We start from the raw sequence: 22066 nt of genomic DNA, 5'->3' as shown, positions 1-22066 counted from the left end.
AGCAGCATTACAGGGAGCATTGTGTGACTTTTACAGAATAATATCAATCACATTTCTGTCCCTAGGGTGCATTATTGAAGAAAGACTGAATACACTACTCACTGGTCAAATCATTCATGCTGTATAAACGTACAAACACAGTATTGTATGTTCTTTCTATTCGCCTACATCCTTCTCCATCTCTCAGTCAGACAACTTTACATTTTGCAACAGTTCCTGTGTCTGTGCAGCGCTGTCTGCAAGTCTGCATGTTGCAGTGTCTACTTCCCAAACACATTATTGGAGTCAAAGGGCGTTCACACTGAATCATACTCATGATGTAGTGCTGTCTTCATACACAGGCTCTGTGGTCAACAAAGCCAAGGTGAATCGTGAGGGATGCACTCATCACAGTTACTACACACACACACACACATACATGCACCTAAAGGCGATCTACCACCTTTCCTCTCTAAAATATTGATAGTTTTGCTACTGTCGTGTATCTATGAATCCACACAGTGTTTTATAACAGCAGGAATAGTTTCAGACTAAAGCATAGATATGAGGTCTATGCAAAGGTGGAATTCAGGCAGTGGTGGGGGATTTTCGAAGCCATCAGTGCCTTCAGAGCAGAGAGGATAGTGCAGCCTGGTCCCTGTGGACTTGCACTGACACTCACAGACTGCAGGAGCAGGCTTTATCTTAAGAGCTTTCCCTGTAATTGCAGGATATCCAGACTGTTCGCATACACACAAACTCGCGGGTCTGCAATCCAGTGAGTCACGCAACTAATTGGGCAGCACTGTGGTGCAGACTGTTGAGTAAACAAGGTCAAGTCACCAAAAAAAAAACATTGGACAGCAGCTCATTTGATAAATCTCAGAGAATTGGCACATTTTGCCCATGGTAGCTGTAAATATCAGTTACAATGCAGCTGCTGAGTATCTGATGCTCGGATGAGATCTCCTGTGGAGCTGTGAAAGTGTCCTCTGGTGCCAGAGCAGGCACACAGACGTTGCCCTGGACCCGGTCAGTGTGAATCTCCAGAGATAAGCAGGTCTCCATAATCAGCCTGCAGTAATTACACATGACACCCACTAAAATGCCTCTGCTGACTTTAATAAGAGGGAGGAGCTCAGTGTCTGTGCAGTACTGACCACATGGGCTGACCTTGTGTAGTCATCAAACATGACTTATCTACAGTAAATAGACGACTGTGCTGGAGATTTCAAGTTCGGGCAACAATGTGCAGCAACTCTTTTATTCAGTACGAGACTTAAAAAATGTGCTTGTTCCCAGTTTCTGATCAGAAGGAATTGGGTTTGACAGCAGCAGCTTAAATTACAAGCATTTTTCCCTCTAATCACCAACTGGCAAAGTGATATTAATGAGTTCGGATCAGACAGAGGATCCAGCTCTCTGCGCCTCTTACCATACTATCATAGTAGGTTTAGCTCAGATGGATGGCTTCCTCAACTGGTAGCAGTGGCTTGGCTAGTCAAGAGAGGTCCTCTTTCTCTCTGATCAGTGATGTGTCAGCAGTGCCAGGCTTATAGAAGGATACTGAATCAAAGCATTTCAGAAAAATGAAGGTAACTGAATGACGGACTTAATTTCAGAGCAGATGTTAGATAGTACTAAGTGTTTCCAATCCCAGAAGCATTGAAAACAAAAATGGCACACAGTAGAGCGCATCCCTCTGCCCAGGCCCGACAGTCCCTTTAAATTCAAATCAAGCTGCACCAAACTGCACACACTCGTAGATATCAGTCCTCTTAATATGCCTGATTTTATCCATCAAGATCCATGAATTATTTCCTGGGAATTGGTGAACATGTTCTGGATCCTGAAAATATCCTCAAAAAGAATTCCTGAATCTATCCCAAAATCACATGGGCTCTTACTTGCCCCAAGCCCCCATCCTTCCACCATGGATTTTTCATGGTATTTATTCGAAATCCTACAGACAGGGGCAAAAGCATAACCCCATGACAAGGGTAATAATAATATCCATTATATAAATTTGTTTATGATTTTTTTTGGTTGGGAATCCATATATCCAAAAAACAGCTCCTACATTCACTGGAAGTCCATTTTCCTCCTTCCTGCCCAAGGCTTGAGCAAAGAATGCAGATTAATGAGCGAGCATCCTCACACACAAGACTCCAGATTTAAAACAGGAAGAGAAAATGACTGGTTTAACATCATGTGTTTTTTCCTCATCTGCGGTTAAAATAAAAGTAGATGTTGGTTCATAATAATGAACAGCGACTTGGGAAAAAATGGCAACTATCAGGGTTAAGTTAAATAATAACATAAAATCCTCTCTCCACACATATTTAATATATTCTTAGCCTGAAAACATTAACAGCACATTCCCCATTCCACGGCATGAGCACTGTAATGTGACTGCCACCTTCATTTAAGGTTAACCATCTGATGCTTTGATCATGGAAAAAAAGAAAAAAGCCAGCTGGAGGCTAAACAGTATGTCAGCCATACAGTGTTACATGTGGCAGCCTTACTGCAGTAACCACGGGGAGCTATGTAATGGAATCCAAGTCATTTCAACACTACAGCAACGACCAAGTGTTAAATTGGAGTAGTACAGCACATGCTTTTATATATATCATAAAAAAACAACACGTCTGCTATCCTCGATGGAAGTGAAACAGTGCTGCCATTTAAGTTCAAGTTGTTTCTCTTCCAAGATCAGTATCAGCTTTTTTTTTTTGGCCACAGCCTGATAAAGCTGTCTGCGTTTCCTTCATTTATCACCTTTACCATTTCAAGATATAAGACATATCAAGTATACCCAACTGCACGCCCGTATTTAACACTTCTTCGGTCTACAATATATTTCAAAGATATTCTCAGTAAAATGTCTATTCATTTGTTTAAGAAGTAGTGCCATTGGCTGCATGCATGCATTTAGTATGCCGACATTTACATAACATAATTGCCTGTCAAGCCTCCGAGGGAATGGGTTTATATAGAATTAAGGTTGAACTGTGTGTGTGTGTACTGGTATAGACATCTTTGTGAGGACGTTTTTGAGCCTAGAACCTACGGAGTGAGGACATTTCTGGTCAGTCCTCACTTTCTGACGCACTTTTAATGGGCTGTTTCAGGGTTAAGACTTGGTGTTAGGGTTAGAATTCAGTTTAGGTTAGGGTTAGGCATTTACTTGTGATGGTGGGGGGCCAGGGAATGCATTATGTCAATGAATGTCCTCAATAAGATAGAAGTACAAATATGTGTGTGTGTGTGTGTGTGTGTGTGTGTTGACAGTGAATCATAATCATGCAGAGATTTTTCCTACTACTAGTTCTGAGAGCTTAAGCAGAGCACAGTAGCACTGGATGGATGGACATCATCGCTGATGCCCCCCTCAAAAAAACAAATCGACTTCTACGAGCTAGTAGAGCAAAACAAACTCCATTGTTACCTTGGCTACAGCGACATCCACAGCTGCCCAGTAGCCTTTGGGTAAGGCACGTGACATTTATGACAAACTCTAAGAGGATGACCAACCACCAAAGAATGGGCCAGTTGCCCAATCACAGCAGAATTGGAGGCGGGCCGAAAGCTAAAAACTAAAGCAATAAAAGTGATTGTAAAAATATGCTTGGCACCAATGTAGAGTATTAGATTAATAATGCATATTTTGAACATTACAGCGTGTAAACCTAGTCTAGTAGACCTAAAGTAGTATTGATGCCAGGGGAAAACACAGTTAAAGTGATGTGTTTTAAAACGTGCTAAGCTGGAAAAAAGGTTACTAAGCTAAATAAAATCAACAATCATAAAGAGAGCTGCAAAATTTTGCCTGGTGACAGGAAAGAGATTAAATGTCAGTCAAAGAATCGGCAGTGAAGCCTGTGAAAGAGTGCTTCCTGTTAATGAATGTTTAAGCCTCAGCAGTATGAAGTCCTCTCTGCTGCATTAACTAATGGATTTCTCCAGGGAGAACTAACAAGACAAAAAATGTGATACAGCCTCTCTTTTTTGTGAGGCTTGATTAGACAAAGACTGCTACCTGGGAGATTCCTGATTGAATTTGTTCAAACCAGGTAATAGATGAAAAACCAGCATTTTGATTAAGCTTTGTGTGGTTAGAAATCCTCAGCTTGTTGCAGGAAGGCAGTGATTCAGAGTTGATTCTAAAAGGGATCCATCATTTCTGTCTCTGCCTGGAAGTAGGAACAAGGCTCGTCCTTCCACCTAAACCCCACAAATTGTCTCTGGGTCTCTAGAGTTTTCTTTAGTAAGGACACAGGGACCTACATTTAAAGGCCATGCTACATTGGACTGACTGCTTCACCGGTGTGTCATGAAGGAAGCAGTGATTTTTTTCCCAGCTGTTCCAACACATACTACAGAGGAAGATGAGAGCGCTGAAAAGCAGACCTGGAGGTGTGATGTAGCACCTCTGGAGGGACACCTCAGTCACAAATGCAGCTAGTGAACAGACTACACTGCTGCATTTTTATTCAACAGATTATATTTTCCAAGAAATCACAATTTAATAAAACCAAATTATTGTCAGTAACTAAAGTCTACTAGCATGATTGTAAGAAAAAAAACAAGAGTGTACAAAATCAGTGTCAAAATGACATGAGTTTTAAATATTGAGGGTATTATGAATGCACAACTGCATTTACCATTTAGTTAGCTGGAATTTAAATTTAACTTTTTACGAGACCAGAAATCCTCCACAAGGCATTCCAGATGTATATCTGGATCCAGGCTTCACAGCCTGTGACATGTTTTTCCAAATGGCACGAGCAAAGGGAAACCTCTCGCTTGCATGACGTGAGTCTTTACGCACAAATTCACGAACCCACAGCACAGATTCAGACCTCTCCTATAATTCCCCTCAAACCTCACACGCTGAACCATGGTGTAATTACTGATATGAAACCTGCTGTACAGAGCGGAGTATGTTATTAGTCTTCTAACAGAGGCAGAAGTTAACAACCAGCCGTCTCTTTAAAGAGCCAGGAGAGAGAAAAAGAACAGTTTGTGTATCTCGTCAATTTAAGCTGAATTTTCTGTTTTCTGTCAGAAATGAAGATGACAAATCAGCCCATTACACTGTTACTAGATACTATATACATTAAAATACATTAATTATTTCAGATTCAAACACACTATAAAGGAAATTTATCATATTTTTTAATATTTCACTTATAAATTGTCTATTAAAAGGCCTCATGCAAGTTGCTCTGAGATTATGCCCCTAACAATTTACTGCCTAGGTGTAAATTAACAATCTGACACATCATATTTTGATAGACCATAATTTTAATGATTCAGAGAGCACCATCTGCGAACATCTTCTTAGTTCCCTTGGATTCATCTTCTCAACAAGATCAATATCATTTTAAACCTAAGCATATGTTCAGCAAGCTGTCCTCAATAAAAATCACTGTCTATGATAACAAAGTGACTCAGTGTTAGTTTAGAAAATTGCATTGATTCCCTTGATGCAAAAGCTTCTGGAGAGTAAATCAATGAGCATGAGACAAAATATATATCACTGGTGCAGGTGTTAACTGATCTCAACTTTTAATTCATACGAATTACTGGGTTTGCAGCTACTAAGAAGAGCTGCTTCCTGTCTTTGTACAGCCATGAACGGTATGTCAGTTGAAAATTGTAGCTGAATATAAAAATGGGTAAGAATGGGGGAAGTAAACCCAACAGATGAGTTGTCAGTGTGGCTTCAATATCAAGACTTTGAGGAAAGAGTTAACATAAACTTAACTCAACAGCAATGTGTCCTGTAGCTCTGCTACTTAAGATGCTTTCAGACGTGCACTGAAGTCGGCACATTTTCCTGAAATTCTCTGGACAGGCTGTGGGAAAACAAATGTCCGAGTCGGTTGGTACAGACATTTTCCAGCACTTTTCCTGCCAGTCCCGTAGGAAAATGTGTGGAAAATGTCAGAGTGAGTGCATCAGCAGAATATTTTTCAGAAAATTCACAGTGAGCAAGTGGGTAGTTGATGACATTTCTAACATGGATGCAAAACTGAGAATACAAGTACTGAAAAAACAAAACACTGTTTTCAGCAGGGATATTCATAGTCATGTCCTGGCTCCTACATGCTATACAAAGGCGTCATGTCTCAAAATGGTGTAAGAGTTGCTGCTTCCTCCCTTTACACAGCCCTGAAATGCATGTCAGTAGAAAAATGAATGTTGGAAGCAAAGGTGATATGTCAGCATGGCTTCAATATCTAAGACGTTGAGTAGAAAGTTAAGAAACTTAACTCAACAACAATGTGTCCTGTATGTAGCAGATTCGAAGAGCCAGGAAGGAATTTTTAAGCCTGTGAAAGTGTTATTTTCTCCAACCACCAAACAGGTGTGGGTGTGTGTGTTTGTGTGTGTGTGTGTGTGTGTGTGTGTAACCTGGGAACAGTCAGGGCTGTTCACCCTCTATCCAAACAGCAGCCCCAATCATTATCAACCAGACTATGCCATGTGTAACCCAGTCTATCCTGTCGTACTGGGAGGAAACCACTGCAAACTTAAGACTGGCAATTTGGACTGTCTTGGCAAAAAAGACATCACGCACTCCACATAAACATGTTGCTGGATGGAGACATGTGCTCTAGGATTCGGTTTCATCTACAAACTTTCCAAAACATCTTCAGTAAAGCCCATATGTTAATGTCAAAGTATTAATTATGACATGCTACTTTTTTTTTTATTAGAACACGTGAAGTGGGGTATAGTGGAAGGTAAAGTGCACATGACTGCCACTGCTGCACACAAACACATGTACTGCTGGTGGCTTTACTGCTGCCACGTTTGTCCCCTCAGGAGGCGAGTGAAGAAACAGCCTCAAACCACTCAGAGGTGAGGGTGGACCGAAGGCGGTGTTTTTGAGGGCTAAAGACAAACCTCAACAAAAAAAAATTTACTCGCTCAGGAACTTTTTGCCTTTGATCTTCCTGTGTCATGTACATGTCAAGGGAGTGTGAAGGAAACGGCCCGCCCCCAAACAATTCAGAGAGGTGAGGGTGCACACAAGGCCATTTTTGGGTAGGCCCCAGAGACACGGCTCAAAAATGTACCTCCCCTATGACCTTTTGCCTTTGATGCTCCCGTGTCATGTTTGTTTCAAGCATGTCATGCTGTTGCGTCATGTGTCAAGAGTTGTGACAGATAAAACTCACCAAGCAGCAGCAGTTTCACTTCTCTCGCCGCCTTCTCTCCATCTTCTCTCAGGTTTTTATCAATCATTTTAGACCTCTCGGCCGCGGCTTTATCTTCCTGACTGACTGTACACCCCATGGTTCCCAGTGCGCGCTTCAGGTCTGCTGTTTAGTGGGCAACTATCACTGGAGAAAAAAAATATATATATATAACGGCACAGTCCGAACACCCTTATTTTTAATTAAAAAAACAAGGGTTGAAGTTTGAAGTTTGGGGGCGACTTCCTTTTCTTTCCCTTCTTCTTCTTCAAGAGTGGCGACGGAGTCCTCTCATCCACGGAGACGACCGAGTTCCCGATGCGAACTTTTTTTTGGGGGGGGGGGGGGGGGCTTTCACGGAAATTCCCGAAGTGACGGCGGTGGTTTCGGTCACTCGGTCAGCATCGGTGCTCTCTGGAGAGCGTGGAGAAGTTGTCCAACGGCCGGAATGGAAACTTCGGATTCGGTCGAGTCGGGTCTAACTCCTCCTGCAGAACACGGGGAGCAGGTTACACACGCGCACGAGAACGGGCCACGAAGTTCGGCCGAGAAAGGAAAGGAAAGGGGGGGAAAAAGTATTCCAGCTGTTGAAAGGCGAGCACACGGATTCCTCCGTGTCAGTCAGGCTGCCCAGCACACACTCACTCTCTGCCTCTTTATCTTTGCTTTTTTCAAAAATCAGTTTCTTTCTTGTCTAGCCTCAGTTCCTGTCGCCGCTAGGCATTCTTCACCCCGCGTTGAGATTTATCACGTTTGAAGCCACACCCGTAGTGGCCGCGAAGTTCCCCTCCGTCCGACAAACAGCGAGACAGCTCCGTCACCTCCTAACGCAACAGCAGCAGGGGCCAACCTTCGGGGCTAGGAAACGCCCACTCCCACTGCTTCATGGGAAATGTAGTCAAAGGGGGTGCGGGGGTGCGGGGTGGGAGGCAGCGTTTCCTTCGAGAGCTACTGTGGGATTCTGCGTTAAGAAATGGAATTCGTTTAAGTCAAGTCCCCCGAGTGTCGAACAAGCAACATTCAAAGTGTTTTTGATATTCAGAAACTATAATAGCTCACATTACTGTTTCATACTCCGTATTCTCAAATGACAAAAAAAACACCATTACAAGTAGAGCTAACTGCTCTGCATTCATTTGTTTTACTTAAAGGTTCAGTGTGTAAGATTTAGGTGAAAGGGATCTATTGGCCGATATCTCATTAAAAATTATCCTAGTGATGTTTTCACTAGTGTGTTTCATCTAAATTGTATGAATTGTTGTTTTCTTTACCCTTGAATGGGCCCTTTATATTCAAATACTTTATTTTTACATCTGGAGCAGGTCCTCTCTACCGAGGGCGCCATGTTTTTTACAGTAGTCCGTTAAACCAATTCAGTCCTTCCCTCCAATTGCATAAAAGTCAGTCTATGCAATCATTTTTCATTTCAAAAGTTGAATTACTGCACTCAGCCTACGGGTGTGGGCCACTTCAGGTAATGATGCAGCACTTCTGGCCATTTTGTGGCCAGAAGTGCTAAAACAAATGTGAACTTAAAATGGTGAATATGTTCCGAATAGCACTAAACAAATTCTAGCCACATTTTGCACCATTGGTGGACATGAAGTATTGGCTTACTTGTGGCCCAGATCTGGCAAACTGAAGCAGACCGCCCAAGTGCCATCATTCCACGCGATGTGTGGGCCGAATGTGGGATGTGGGACAAATCTGGGCCAAAACAGTTTTGCAATGTGAGTGGGCGATACAAGATGTCTCCTACCTCACCATGTAAAGTGGGCCTGTGTCTAAGCAAAACCAGGATTGGAGTACAAACTAGTTGTGATGTCACAAAGGATACAAGCAGAAAAAAAAAAACAGCTTTCAATTTTAGGCGAGCTCAGTCAAACTTTGCTCTTCCATCAGAAGAATTTTTCAATCTAGCGTCAAACTTTGAACGTACTCACAACATACTCGAGGTCAAACATCCAGGAGACACATTGACCATGGAAACCAGTTTTCTGTGTCCTTTACTCACCAGGCTGAATGGTCCCTCAGATGTTTTACTAATCTATAGGCCGACAGCACAGGGCTGCATCTTACAAATATTTTCCATGACTGTTACTTTAATTTGCCAAGACAGCAGACTACAAACTACATCTATAGAATCAGTGTATTTTTTTTTTTTTTAAACTGGTCATCCAAATTGGTTAATATAAATAGTTTGATGTTAATAACAGCCATACCAGATAGAGCATAATAATTAAATGTGTGTATGGAGTCTAAACTGACTCAAATACAATGTGGAAAAATAAAGCTAAAAGAAAATACTGAATATAGCACTGTCACTGTCACATTACTTGATGGTCAATTAGAGCATTCACTCCACAGCTCTATGGTGCCACCTTGTGGATTTAAGAAGGATTACTTCTGAGAAGAATTAACATCTGATGATTTTCTTTTCTTTCTTTTTTCTCTTTTTTTGATTTATTACACTGTGTTTATACTACAGTCAAACAAAAAACAGATTTTTAGGCTTAAGAGAGACTATAAGATGATTCAGTAAGTTAGAATCGAGTTATATGCATCTGTGAAACGTTATAAGATTACAGTCCATGAAATATAGAACTTCATATTGTATTATCAGTGTCTTTTTACCGCTGCCTTAAGGTCAGGTTGAACTGGGGCTGGCTACTGTCATGGTCGCCCATTTAAATCTGTTTTGATTCTACATTATCATCCACAAGATCGAATGTATATTTCTCCTGTCTAGAGCAATATAAAATAATGTCCCAATGATCAAATCTGAGAGACGATAACAGATGCAACTTATGTTACCTCTTTATCTTTATTGCAACATTGTTTACAGTACAATAACTGCCAGAAACATATTAAAATATATAGAGATACAAGAAAATAGACATGAATCGAAGGACCAAAAGGTTTAAAAGCACTTGAATCAAATGATTACATTTATATTTTAATTGGACTAAAACTTTTAATTACTATTTACATTATACAAACTAGATATGCATATAGAATATAAAGGGTATACATTTATATACATTATTTATAATTGCTGGCCGGTGTCGATACTTTATTGTCACTATTCAATCATACACGTTTCAATAAATCACACAAAAAGAGGGAGACTGACATCACTGAGATCTGAACACAGGTCCTCAAAGATCATCTTGTATCAGCCACTAGCGTTTCCCTTCACTTCTTTGCCTTGTGTTCATTTTTTTTTTTTTGCATGTTGTAAGGTTTTGAAGTGTGTGTGTGTGTGTGTGTGTGAGAGTTGTGCATTTTACTTAATTTACCAAATGGCTTTATCATAGGCAAAAACAGGGAGTTGGGGATAGATATAACACACACATTGGTTTAGTAACACTTGCTTACACCCCAGTGGCTGATTCAGATGTTTCCCTCTGCATACAGGTACACATAGACAACCAAAGGCCTGGATACAATCAAATACAAATTGATTAGAAGAGGTTTGTTGTGTGATAAACGGACAGGACGACACTCAGTTACCCATACAGCACTCACTGTAGTCAGGCGGAAGAAGATTTTAACCTGCGAGAATATATTGAAATGTAGGCAAGTACACCAGCTCACTAACAACTCTGAGTTAGTAGGTTAATGTCTGCCAACGAGCAGCGAGGAAAGACCTAATCCATACCGCCGATGATAACAGGTTTAATTAAAAAATACAAGAGAAGACAATCATTGACAGGTTTCGCATCTTGCATTTCATCACTGATTCAGATTCAACTGATACGCCGAATAAACATTAAACGTGAAGTTTAAAACAACAGTTAATATATCAATGCTATGAATTATATTATTCTTCTGATCAGGTCATAGGTCCAGGTTTACAAGACAAATGCATACAGGTACTATAGTTCAAATACAGTGGAGCCATGTTTTCATTTTTTAAAACAACACGGACACTTAAAAACCTCCAACAGTCCATCCACCTAATTTGTCGTTGCATCTACAAAACAGACCAGAGGATGGCGCTGATGATTGCGGGGGCTCACGGGAAATGCTATAAGTAACAACATCAGTTCAAGTAATGTTCGAGAAGACATCCATATTATATCATTGATACATTGATAATTTCCTCTGAATCTACATTAGATTGATTAATTTAATTGACAGATTTAGTCATACAAAGGGATATGCATTGAAATCACATCTAGCTAATGTGAGCGAAATCTCTTACGAATTATTTGCGGTTTAAACGGCTACAAGAATTTTGTGCTTTTCAAAGGAAAGTGCTATTTCTAACCACCAACATTTCAAGATTGTTAAAGAGACGCTAAATCCCATGTCGGTCATCTCTGTTAAAGAGGGATCAAGCTTGTGCTGGACGCAGAAATATTTACAGATCCCACACTGCTGTTAACCACTGCATGAAGTGACCCTGTTGTTGTTTTGTTCATGATTCGGTTATCTCTGATTACCTCCAGTGAATATCCAGAAACAACTCAAACCGATCTGCCAGTTCCTCCTCGTCCCGCTTGAGGACGAAGAGGAACTTACTTCCTGTCATTTACTTTATCAGTTAATAATCCACCTTCGGTCTCCGGTACCATTTATCAATGTGTGCAGTTATACTGAAAAAGGAAAATCTCTGCACCACACAGGCCTTTTTGTATATGGAGATCTGTCACCTGAAACCTGCCTCTCTGACATTGATCAGTCCATACTGCATCGTCCGAGGTTTTCTATCAAGTAGAGACTGTTATTATTAAAAAATATACATCTAGATATATATTGTGTAGGAATGTGATGATAAATGTGCTCACAGCGCCGCACCACAGGCTCCCAGTGGTTCTGCACCCTGCTCTGTAAGAGGTGAGACTCTTAAATGCCTTTAAATAAACAACAGCAGCACAAGTTAGTGGAGCTGGAGATAAGGGCTGCACACAAATAAAGGAATAGTGCAACGTTTTCCCGTCTTTATACTAAGCTAAGGAAGCCTGGTGTCAAGCTGATAAGCAGACATTTTGAACTAATCCTTTAATTCATCTTTTAATCTGTGCATCAGCTTTTAGTATCACTTCCCTCTGCAGGTGCAGAGAATGGCAAATATACAGTTATTCAAATAACTTAGAATAAAAATATTAATAGACATAAAAATCATATAAGAATTGTCTATTATTCAATTGTTTTCTGATCTGAGGAGCAGTTTACAAATCAATGATGCACGGACAGCAAGGGGAGGTGTATACAGACAGCAGCATTCTACATTATTACTTAGCGGGTTTTCTTTTTTTTTTTTTACATCCATCTCACAAGGCACAGCCTCCACAATATGTCAACATCAATCGCTCCGCACCCGGCCTCTCAGTGAATTCACCTTCAACTTTCCGAAAAAGTTGACCGGCCTGGAGGTGCACTGTTTGGCAGGATGTACAGTACGACTCAACGTGATCAGAGCGAGAGCGTTTGCAGAGGGACAGAGATGCGTCCCGAGCTCTCGACTCTAAACGTCTCTAATGGAAAACACAGAGGGCATCTTTAACATCACACATGATCCAGAGAAAACACGGTAACATTACAACACAGGTCTAAATCAACAATATAAAACCTGAAAAAAAGGAGGAGGGAATGTGGTGCCTAGTGACCACTGCTGGCTTTACTGGAGCCCGATGTCCAATCAATGATGATAAAGCTGAGGCTCATTATCATAAACAGGAAGCCGATCCCAGCGAAAATGAAAGCCTGGAAGAGAGAGGGAGTAATGAGAGTGTCAGGGAACAGGAGACAGAAAGAACATTGTAACTTCACTAGTAAATCATATTAGTGACTGTGACCAGGCACATTTTCAGTGTTATTCTACCTCTGGCTACCAGACATTACTGGATTCTTTTTAGGTTTATACTGGTATCAGTATTTGAGAATTACTGTGAAGTTATCAACCAATAAAAAGATTTCAGTTCACACACATACACTCACACATGAACGTCTCTCTATAGTTGTGAGGACACTCATTGACATAATTCATCCTCTAGCCCCTTACCCAAACCCTAACCATCACAACTAAATGCCTAACACTAACCTAAACCTAACCCTAACCCTAAAACCAAGTCCTAACCCTCAAACAGCCCTTTGAATTTGTGAGGACCAGCAAAAATGTCCTCACAGCGTTAAAATGTCCTCACAATGATGGTATTGAACCAAAATTGTCTCGAATAACAATAGATAGACACACACACACACACACACACACACACACACACACACACACACACACACACACACACACACACACACACACACACACACACCCCTAACCTGAGATAACAAAACCCAAACCAAACTTAACCAAATCTACCCAAACCCAACTTAACTTGAGCTAATTTAACTTAACCTAACCTGACCTAAAATAATTGCATACTGAATATAATGTTCTCACCAGGATTTTGGGCCACGAGCTCAGCGGCTCCTCTTCTTTGGGAACAATACGGATGTAGAAGACAGCAGGGAAGATGAAGATGAGACAGGGGGCAGATGTGGCACCTGGAGAGCAGACAAAAACACAGAATCCTTCATGAAACCAACTCTCCATAAATTCTCTGCCCCTTCACTTTTCATTACACAGCTGCTGCCTGTCTGACAGCACTGTAGGACAATACAGGGAGGGGAAAAAGAAAGAGCTCGTATTTATTCTAAATTACAAAAGATGATATGAGGCTATGGAATTTAATGTTTTAAACTTGAATGAGCCTGTGGGATTCCATCTGTAAATACTGCAGACACCAAATATTACCACACACGAAGTCCAGAAATCTGTGAAAATTTATCAGTGTTTTATTGTTTAATTTTTTATTATCTTAAGTTAATGGTGAAACTACAAATGTAATGGTGGTTCTCATCTGCCACATATGATTCTTTTTCTTTCCAACTTTCCAAGTGTTCATCCCTGTATACGTAATTACAGTGTACATAACATCCAGTATAAACATGTTTACATATTCAGGGATCTCTGGTCTTATTTGTCCTTGCGTGTCGCAAACTTTGAAGAATGATGAGCTTTGGCGGCAGCAAGCATAAACAATTAACAGATTTGACTTGTCGGAGATCATTTGTCCTGGTGCCAAACTAAGCCTGTGTCTTGTCCCCTTTGTTACCGGGTTGCTCAAACCTACCAATGATCCCAAAGATGCCCAGGATGTTGGGGGCAAAGATGACCAGCAGGTTGATGAACATGAGCAGAATGATGGCGATGACGATGTGGCGCGGCCAGTTGAAGGTCTTGTTGGGGAACATCATCTGCTGAATAGCTCTCCGGACCTGTTCATTATCAGATGAAAAGGCCATTTTCAGTCATTTCACTATGTTGAGTCACTGCACGATGAAAGTAACGAAGGTATCTAGGTGTGAAATGTAGGTGCTAAAACGTTACGCACAGGGAAGAGCACGATGGGCACAGTGAGTGTGACAGCAGTGAGCACGGCCACGCGCACACACAGAATCAGAGTGTCATACGGGTCGATGCGGCTGTAGGTGTGAAGCAGCTCAGACTCCACTTCACCTGGAAAACATGCAAAGAGAGGAAAATAGATCTAAAGGTGATGAACTCCTCCCAAAGCAAACAACTAAACATCAACTGTATTAAAAATATGAATACATGAATAGAATTCATAGTATTAATTTCAATACATTACATAATCAGTAGGAAAAAAACAAACATAATCATGCTACTTTATCTAACAAACCATTTGTAAATCTTGATGACTTTTAGTTGTTCTTAACAGGAACAGTGCAATGATTATTCTATCGTATGACCACAAGAGGGCGGGATTGCATCATGGTTTTCAGCACCTCCTGTTATAATATAATATAATATTTTTTATTTATAAGATAGATGGATAGATGGATAGATGGATAGATAGATAGACAGACAGACAGAGGACCAGGCCTCACCATAGAAAGTTAGGTATCCAAATAGAGCAGCCAGGAAGTACATGCTGTACATGACTGCAATGGAGATGTTGGCCACATGCTGCATCTTTTTCTTGGTGGCACTGAAATCAGAAGATATTGCCATGTGATGTCACACACGCACACACACAAGCAAACACACACCGCATCAGGACATCCACCATCAAATGACAAACATGAAGCATGTAGCCCAGTTACTGTCAAATACAATCTGAAACTGTGAGGCTACCAAAATATTAAATACATTCAAACTAATCAGAGCAAGCAACAGTGGTTCAAAGCAGGATGATAAATTCAATCTACAACATGCTACATAACACAAGCAGTGCCAACTCATTTCAAGACAAAGTGAAAGCAGTGCATGTGACTGGGTTATGATCAGCCAAGCACAAAGCAGACTGTAGCTTTTCCTCTTTGTTATGCAGCTGAATCTTTTTTTTTTTTTGTCCAGAACTTAGCAGGAGTTTTCCATCGTAAGAACATACTTGCGCAGCTCTGTGTAGATGGGCAGGACCTCAGGGTGGCACACAAAGGCGAACGCCAGGATAGGGATGGTGTAGGCCGTCTGAAAATGAATCCCAACAAATCACCATAGATACCAGTAGTGCCATCCCAGACGTTTTACCACCAACCTTGTGCTTTACTGCCCATTACTCCCTCGAACACATCACAGAGAGCTAATTGTTTCCCTGTGATTAACTCGGGCCTGGCTACAGACCAGCTTCAGCCTATTTAAGAATGCCTAAATGTGAGCTGCTAAGCAGCAGGAATCGGTCTAGTCTGGGTTAGTAAAACTCAAAGATCTTTAGATGTTGGAAATGAAGACATGATAGGATTTTTTATAATAATCCAGAATTACTGGTCAGTATTTAAATTGGTTTTGATAATGTCAGGCAATGTAATGTCAAAATCAGACAAATTTAGGTGATTAAGACTGCATCCATTCTACGGCTTTTTCAAACTAAAACAATCTTACACGAGCGTTTGGACTCTGTATCAGTTTTAATCCCTGTTCATACTAAAACACCTGAAAGACCAAATCACATGACCAGTCACATACACTGAGTATGCACGTGCTGGTGTTAACAGGCTAGTGTGTCCCAACAGACACAGGCTTTGTCACAGATCGCTCCGATAACAGCTTGTCTCCTACACATGTTGTATTATTGTTAAATGCAGAATTTGACTGCAACAGCTGTAAGCAAAGACAACAGGGTCAGCAATGCTTAATTGAATTATTATTATAATACTATTGAGTAACTGATTACACATGTAGACCGTACACTGGTAGCCGAGGTTAATCAGTAAGCGGTTGTGAGTGTTATAGTCATCGTTTCCAAACTTCTACGTTTTAGCAGATCTAAAGCTCCACAGTAATGTGGACGCCTGGCCTATCCATAGCAGAGTTGATGCATGTTCAATTAAAAACATTAAAGTGTGGATGTAACCTGAGAGTCCTTCAAGAATCTGCTCCTGCTGTGAAGGTATGTACTGTGTGTAAAAGGTATACACACTCAGAGAAATGTTAGGTCTTTCCCATTTCACTCATTACTTTTTCTCTTTGTCCGACAAAGGGCAGACTTGACGAGCGGGAGAATGCCAAAGCAATTTTGACTCCTCAGCTGACGGGAGCTGGGAGCGGTTGCTCTCCATCTCTGAGCCTTGACTTAACCACAGACTTTTGTCTCATAATTAACAGCTTGATATAACAAAAAAAGGGCCTCATCTCCTCCTGGGTGCAACCAAGTGCTTCAAACCAAGTGTGACTTCCATGCTTGGATTATGATCCGTCACTAGCAACATGCTGAAGATGTCAGTGGGTGCTTGTCAGCGGCCGTTGCAGTGGAGGTGGACTTTCAGAATGAGTGACATGCGTGAAACCTACTTGCGAGTTGAGGTTGGCCATTTTGGGAATGCAAGCGGGGTTTTCCTCCCCGCCAGGGTCCATAGCAGTGATGTTCAGGATGCTGGCGGTTCCGTTGAATGCAAAGTCCACAAACGGACAAGGGATGTTGAACTTCTTGTAGATGACCTGCGCAGGGAAGAAGAGAGCGGCATTAACCAGGAACAAAGGCTATGGATCACATTTAGTATACAGGCAGGGGGAAAACATGGCCCTGAGGGAGAGAGAGAGAGAGAGAGACGTGCGTGGATTACAGCTCGCACACCAAAAACTAGGTCAGACAAAGACAGAGAACCAACACAGCCTGGAACTGCAGCATGCAAACACTACATCGTGGCAATGAGTAGCGACAGTGGGGAATATTACAGAGGTGGTGGGAAGGTGAAAAGAAGAATCGTTACAAGCTGATCCCAGTGCATCTGAAATATGCAGCCTTGATGTCTCTGCCAAAAGGCGAGCAACAAGAAGCATGACGCACGATATCGAGCTCGCATGTATAATCAGAGGAACTCACCGAAATGAGGAAGAAAACCATGCAGCTCAGGGAGAAGCCGCTCGTGTATCCCAGGTATCCTGAGGAAGAAGGATGATTAGTATGTGTCTGCAAAGTCACGCTTAATCTGACATATATTACACAAAAAGAGCGCACGGAAAATGCTAGTTTAAGCTTTGTTTAATACTTAACCCTAATAACTAATCACTAGTGAGGTAAAGCAGAATTTGTCCTGTTTGTTGACCTGTGTTTTTCTACCGCCTGTTCTTCTTAATGCCTTGGGGTGCACAAATTGATTTAATGTGCACGGTGGCAGAGCTTATTAGTGACGTCGCTGCACTGCCTGGCTCTGTTTGTCCTCCATGTCTCGGCAGGAGATGGACTTCTAACAAGAGGTCGGCCGATATGCCTCAGTTTCTGACTTCCAGACTGGCTTTTCCTGCCTTTTGCCTCTTTTCACGGAAGAGCTGTGATGCAGAGAGACTGCGTGACACACTCCAACCGCCTCAAACGCACTGGGTGTGTGTTTGTGTCAACAGAGGGATGTTGCTTTAAAGAATGAGGGAACTTTAGTCAATCTATGTGTGTTGAGAATTATCAGGCATGGCAGCTTCTGGTCAAGCAGAGGCGTAAGCAATGCAACATGGGGCATTTCCAGAGGACAGCAGGGGAAATGCTCATGAAAGACGAAGAGAGGATGGGAGAAACACAGCAGCATCACTTAGCTCTGAAAAATACTCTGTCAGGGAAAAAATATTAACAAAACTAGAATGGCACACAGAGCGTATACCTCCGCCAGGGACAGTCCCCTTATGAAACCACAATTAAATTCACTAGATCCAGATTTTCACTTTGAACCTGCACCAAATTGCACACACTCATAAATATCAGCCCCTAAACATTTTTTTTTCATAAAGATCCATGAATTATTATCTGAGAAATCAACAAAAATGTTGAAAAATGCACATCTCACAATATCAAAGAAAGTGAATAATTGTTCAGCACCAAACGTTAATTGGTTCTTCCTTGGCCCATACAACATCTTTCCACCAAGTTTCGTAGTAATAACTCCAGTAATTTTGCCTAATTCTGCTTATTATCAAACAAACAAATGTTGATGAAAACATAACCTCCTTGTGGAGTTACAAAGGGAGAACTCAACTCAGAAAAGGGAAAAATGGCCCTTGAATAGTAAAAAAAACTTCTACGTGTGGGTCTGAAACCTGTGAAGTCTCCAACTGAATATATCTTAATACAAGATATGGCAACAGTACAAATTTAGGAGTTGACAAGAAGGCCACCGAGTACAGGCTAGTTGTAGTTGTTACGATAGCCTTAAAGAACCCATTGTTTAAATGAGAGGAGAAACGACACATCCTTCATTTCAAATGAAAAGTGGAATTCTTTAGCAATGACGCAAACAATTGTTCAGTCCAACACACACAGAGTCGCTGCTGTCACAGCCTTACTTGGTCTGGTGTGGCCGTTAGTTTATGGTGCCTAGTGTTAAAGTAAATGTTGCTGTATTACAGACTTCACAGATTTGATAACTTACTTGTCATACTTTCACAATTGCTTAACATTTGAGCTATATGCTAATTTATCCCATAACTGTCATTTGCAGCTGCAGTGGCCCCTGTTCAACATTCTCCCTTTAACTTCATCATACAAAAAACTGAATAATAGAGTGAATCTCAGATGAGATGAGTATTCCTACTGTAAGAAGGACATGAAAGTACACACTCACCGAGCTGTTTCATTAGAGCCAGTGGTAATATTACAGCAATAGATACAATGATGACAAGGTAGTTTCCATTCATGTACCATTCACTGCAGAGAGACAGAAACACAAAGAGGCAATTAAACGTATTGATTGTGAATTACTGGGCTCAGAGCGTTTGCACTGAGTCAAGCATCGATTGAGTCAACACAGGAGAAAAGGAAAAAGCTCAGGTAGTGGATGTGTGTTATTTTATTTCTCCGTAACTATGACTATGTTATTTTTATTCACAGCTAAACAGATACAGTATGAACACAGATTGAACTCTGTGGTTGTCAAGAAACTTTTACTTGAAGAAAAATCAATAAAATGTAAGTTTTCAGGATTAAGATGATTAAGAGTCTGCCATCATTATAACAAGATTATAATGATGGCAATTTAGGCTTCAAAATAACAGCTAGATAATTGATTTGAGATAAACCTACAGAAAATATAAGATAATGTTTAAATGAAAACATTATATATGAGTACAGTAAATTATCAGTAAAATATGTTGATAAACGATTTTGACCTCTAAATAACCAAATAGTGATTATTGTTTTTGGCTGATTCTAAAAATGAAATAATTGAAAACTAGGTCACACAAGAGCAGTCACACATATGGGTTTGTTTAATACAAGCAGTGATATTTCAGAGATTGTTAACATGGTGATTAAATGTTAATATACTAAACTCTAAAACATTAACATATTATTCTTCATTCTTCTTCTCACACATGATAACAAATGTCCTAACTGTTTATACACTACTATACATAAACTGTTGTAATAATTGAATTTATTGTGAACTCACAGTCACATGGAATCTGACACAGAGTGAAGTGGAAACTATTGTTGAGGGTAAACACTGGCTCTGACTGGACGTTTGGCAGAACCCATGACAAACAGACACCAGCGACCACACGTCATAACCTCTACAAACACATCCAGGAAACAAACATCTGTGAGCTATTTTTAGACCAACACAGTAGGAGTGATTCATTTCTAGTCTGCGGAGATTCAACATCTGTTGCGGGGCACACTGCACTTTCACACGTCTCAGACACGAAGAGGCTCATCTGGACCGTGAGCGCAACCTCTCATTGATACAGACGTTTGGCCAAAGGTAAACAAACACACAGATACACAATCACCAATAATCTAACAAAAAGAACAACAAACACACACAAACAAACACCTCGCTTGTTATTGGTTGGGTTTAACCCTGTTTACTATAAGCTTAAAATAAACCTCTGACACTGTTTACATGAATCAGCTTTTTCATTTTTTACTGATTTTCATAGAAAATGTGCAGATCTTTGGGGAGAGGAAGATCAGTTTCAATAGAGATGTTATCTTGATATTTTTTGGGTTCGTATATGGAACCAAACGTTCTTGTGCTCTGAGGAGACCACATATACACATTAAATCTCCAGTAACAGATTGAAGAAAAAAACAGGAGAAAATGCAAATCAGCTTCTGATTATGGTCCAGAGTCCCTCAAACTGACAACATAACCAGTCACTGTGTTTCCTCAGCAAAAGGTAATTGTATAATTTGATTTTGGAGTTTTAATTTAACAATTTCTTCATCTAATTTCCTTTAAAAATGTTGTATAAATAAACAGTTTTATTTTGAAATAAAGAGATAGAGATTTCTACTGTAGAAACATGGTGGTGCAACATGCCGGACTCTGTGGAAGAGGAGCCACTGTCTCACTAAAGGTCTCACTCTCAGGTGATTAAAAACCCAATGGTTCTAAGTTATATTATATTATAAACTAACATTACAAATATCATAATGACATTCTGCCAATCAATCGCCCAACACACTGGACCTTATTAATAAATCTAGAAACTCACTCATAATATTTATAACAAGTCGACGCAGTATTTATTTGTTGCAGAGTTGTTGTATTTGGGTGAATTGGACTGTGAGGTGGCCCTGTTATTTCTCCCACTCCTTGTACAATATAAACACAGGCCCACTGACAGGATAAGATGCCACCAGGACAATCTAGTCTGTCATTTCAAATAAACAGTGATTGTTGGCCGTGGCCCACAGCGTCGAGCCCTGCTGCACGGAGACAACAGAGCTGACAACAGACAACAATGTACAAATGTTGTCATAGTGACTATTTAGAGGGGCTTTTCAGTCCATATGTTTATGAGCACTCGTTTGGTCGTGGTGGTATCTGTTCCTTTAGGTTGAGACCACTGCAGGTGCATGCACTTGTTTCCTCAGTTTTCAGTTGTTGCATTATTGAGTAAAATATCATCACCCTATATTTTAACAAGAGGGGACATTCCCTCTGTTGCAGCAATGCAGATGAGACTCTGCACATTTATATTTAAGGTTGTGTAACCAGACAACAACATGCAAATGCTCAATTTTCTCCCCTCTTACCTTCACCCACCTTTCTCAACACTGTGCATGGGAGGAGAGTCTCTAACTGGGGTAAGGGTGAACGTGTAAAGGGGGGTGACATCACACTCTGAAATCTCATCCAAGGACGCAAGTGTTGTTTGTCTCTGGGGCCACCTGCACCGGCCAGTGATATCCCATGGTTTACGTTTTCTGCCGCTGTGTTTTGATATGAACATTTCTCCCGGTGGCCGCGCTGCTCCCCTCCTCCGGGGTCACTATCACAGCTGTTCTCACGCCAGCTGCTCGGCACATGAGCTGCAGCGCCAGGTTCGCCAATAACTGGCACAGGCTGACAGGACTGGATGACTGCATGAAGCCCGAAGGAGTGAAAGAACATCACACCGCCTGTTTTCTCCTCGT

The 22066-nt window shown here is 40.9% G+C and overlaps 3 protein-coding genes across 4 annotated transcripts in view; 1 reads left to right on the top strand and 2 right to left on the bottom strand.

Moving 5' to 3' along the window:
* LOC117761830 (guanine nucleotide-binding protein G(i) subunit alpha-2) overlaps positions 1 to 8036 on the bottom strand; it is a 49959-nt gene extending 41923 nt beyond the window's left edge. The window contains exon 1 of the mRNA XM_034586106.1: positions 7173 to 8036. Coding sequence (XP_034441997.1) covers positions 7173 to 7290 — 118 coding nt within the window. The 5' untranslated portion in view covers positions 7291 to 8036. The remainder of the gene's footprint in view (positions 1 to 7172) is intronic.
* LOC117761837 (olfactory receptor class A-like protein 4) overlaps positions 1 to 22066 on the top strand; it is a 946130-nt gene that overhangs the window by 3748 nt on the left and 920316 nt on the right. The gene's annotated exons all lie outside the window — the stretch shown is intronic.
* Positions 10856 to 22066, bottom strand: part of LOC117761807 (sodium-coupled neutral amino acid transporter 3-like) — a 35044-nt gene continuing 23833 nt past the window's right edge. For both annotated transcript variants that reach the window (XM_034586069.1, XM_034586070.1), the window contains 9 exons: positions 19269 to 19351; positions 17543 to 17601; positions 17011 to 17157; positions 15611 to 15690; positions 15108 to 15208; positions 14591 to 14715; positions 14330 to 14474; positions 13597 to 13700; positions 10856 to 12902 (listed from right to left, as the gene is read on the bottom strand). In XM_034586069.1, coding sequence (XP_034441960.1) covers positions 12798 to 12902; positions 13597 to 13700; positions 14330 to 14474; positions 14591 to 14715; positions 15108 to 15208; positions 15611 to 15690; positions 17011 to 17157; positions 17543 to 17601; positions 19269 to 19351 — 949 coding nt within the window. In that variant the 3' untranslated portion in view covers positions 10856 to 12797. The remainder of the gene's footprint in view (positions 12903 to 13596; positions 13701 to 14329; positions 14475 to 14590; positions 14716 to 15107; positions 15209 to 15610; positions 15691 to 17010; positions 17158 to 17542; positions 17602 to 19268; positions 19352 to 22066) is intronic.

This window comes from Hippoglossus hippoglossus, chromosome 5 (assembly GCF_009819705.1).
Source record: "Hippoglossus hippoglossus isolate fHipHip1 chromosome 5, fHipHip1.pri, whole genome shotgun sequence".
NCBI lineage: Eukaryota > Metazoa > Chordata > Actinopteri > Pleuronectiformes > Pleuronectidae > Hippoglossus > Hippoglossus hippoglossus.
This window is presented reverse-complemented; position numbering and strand designations above follow the sequence as displayed.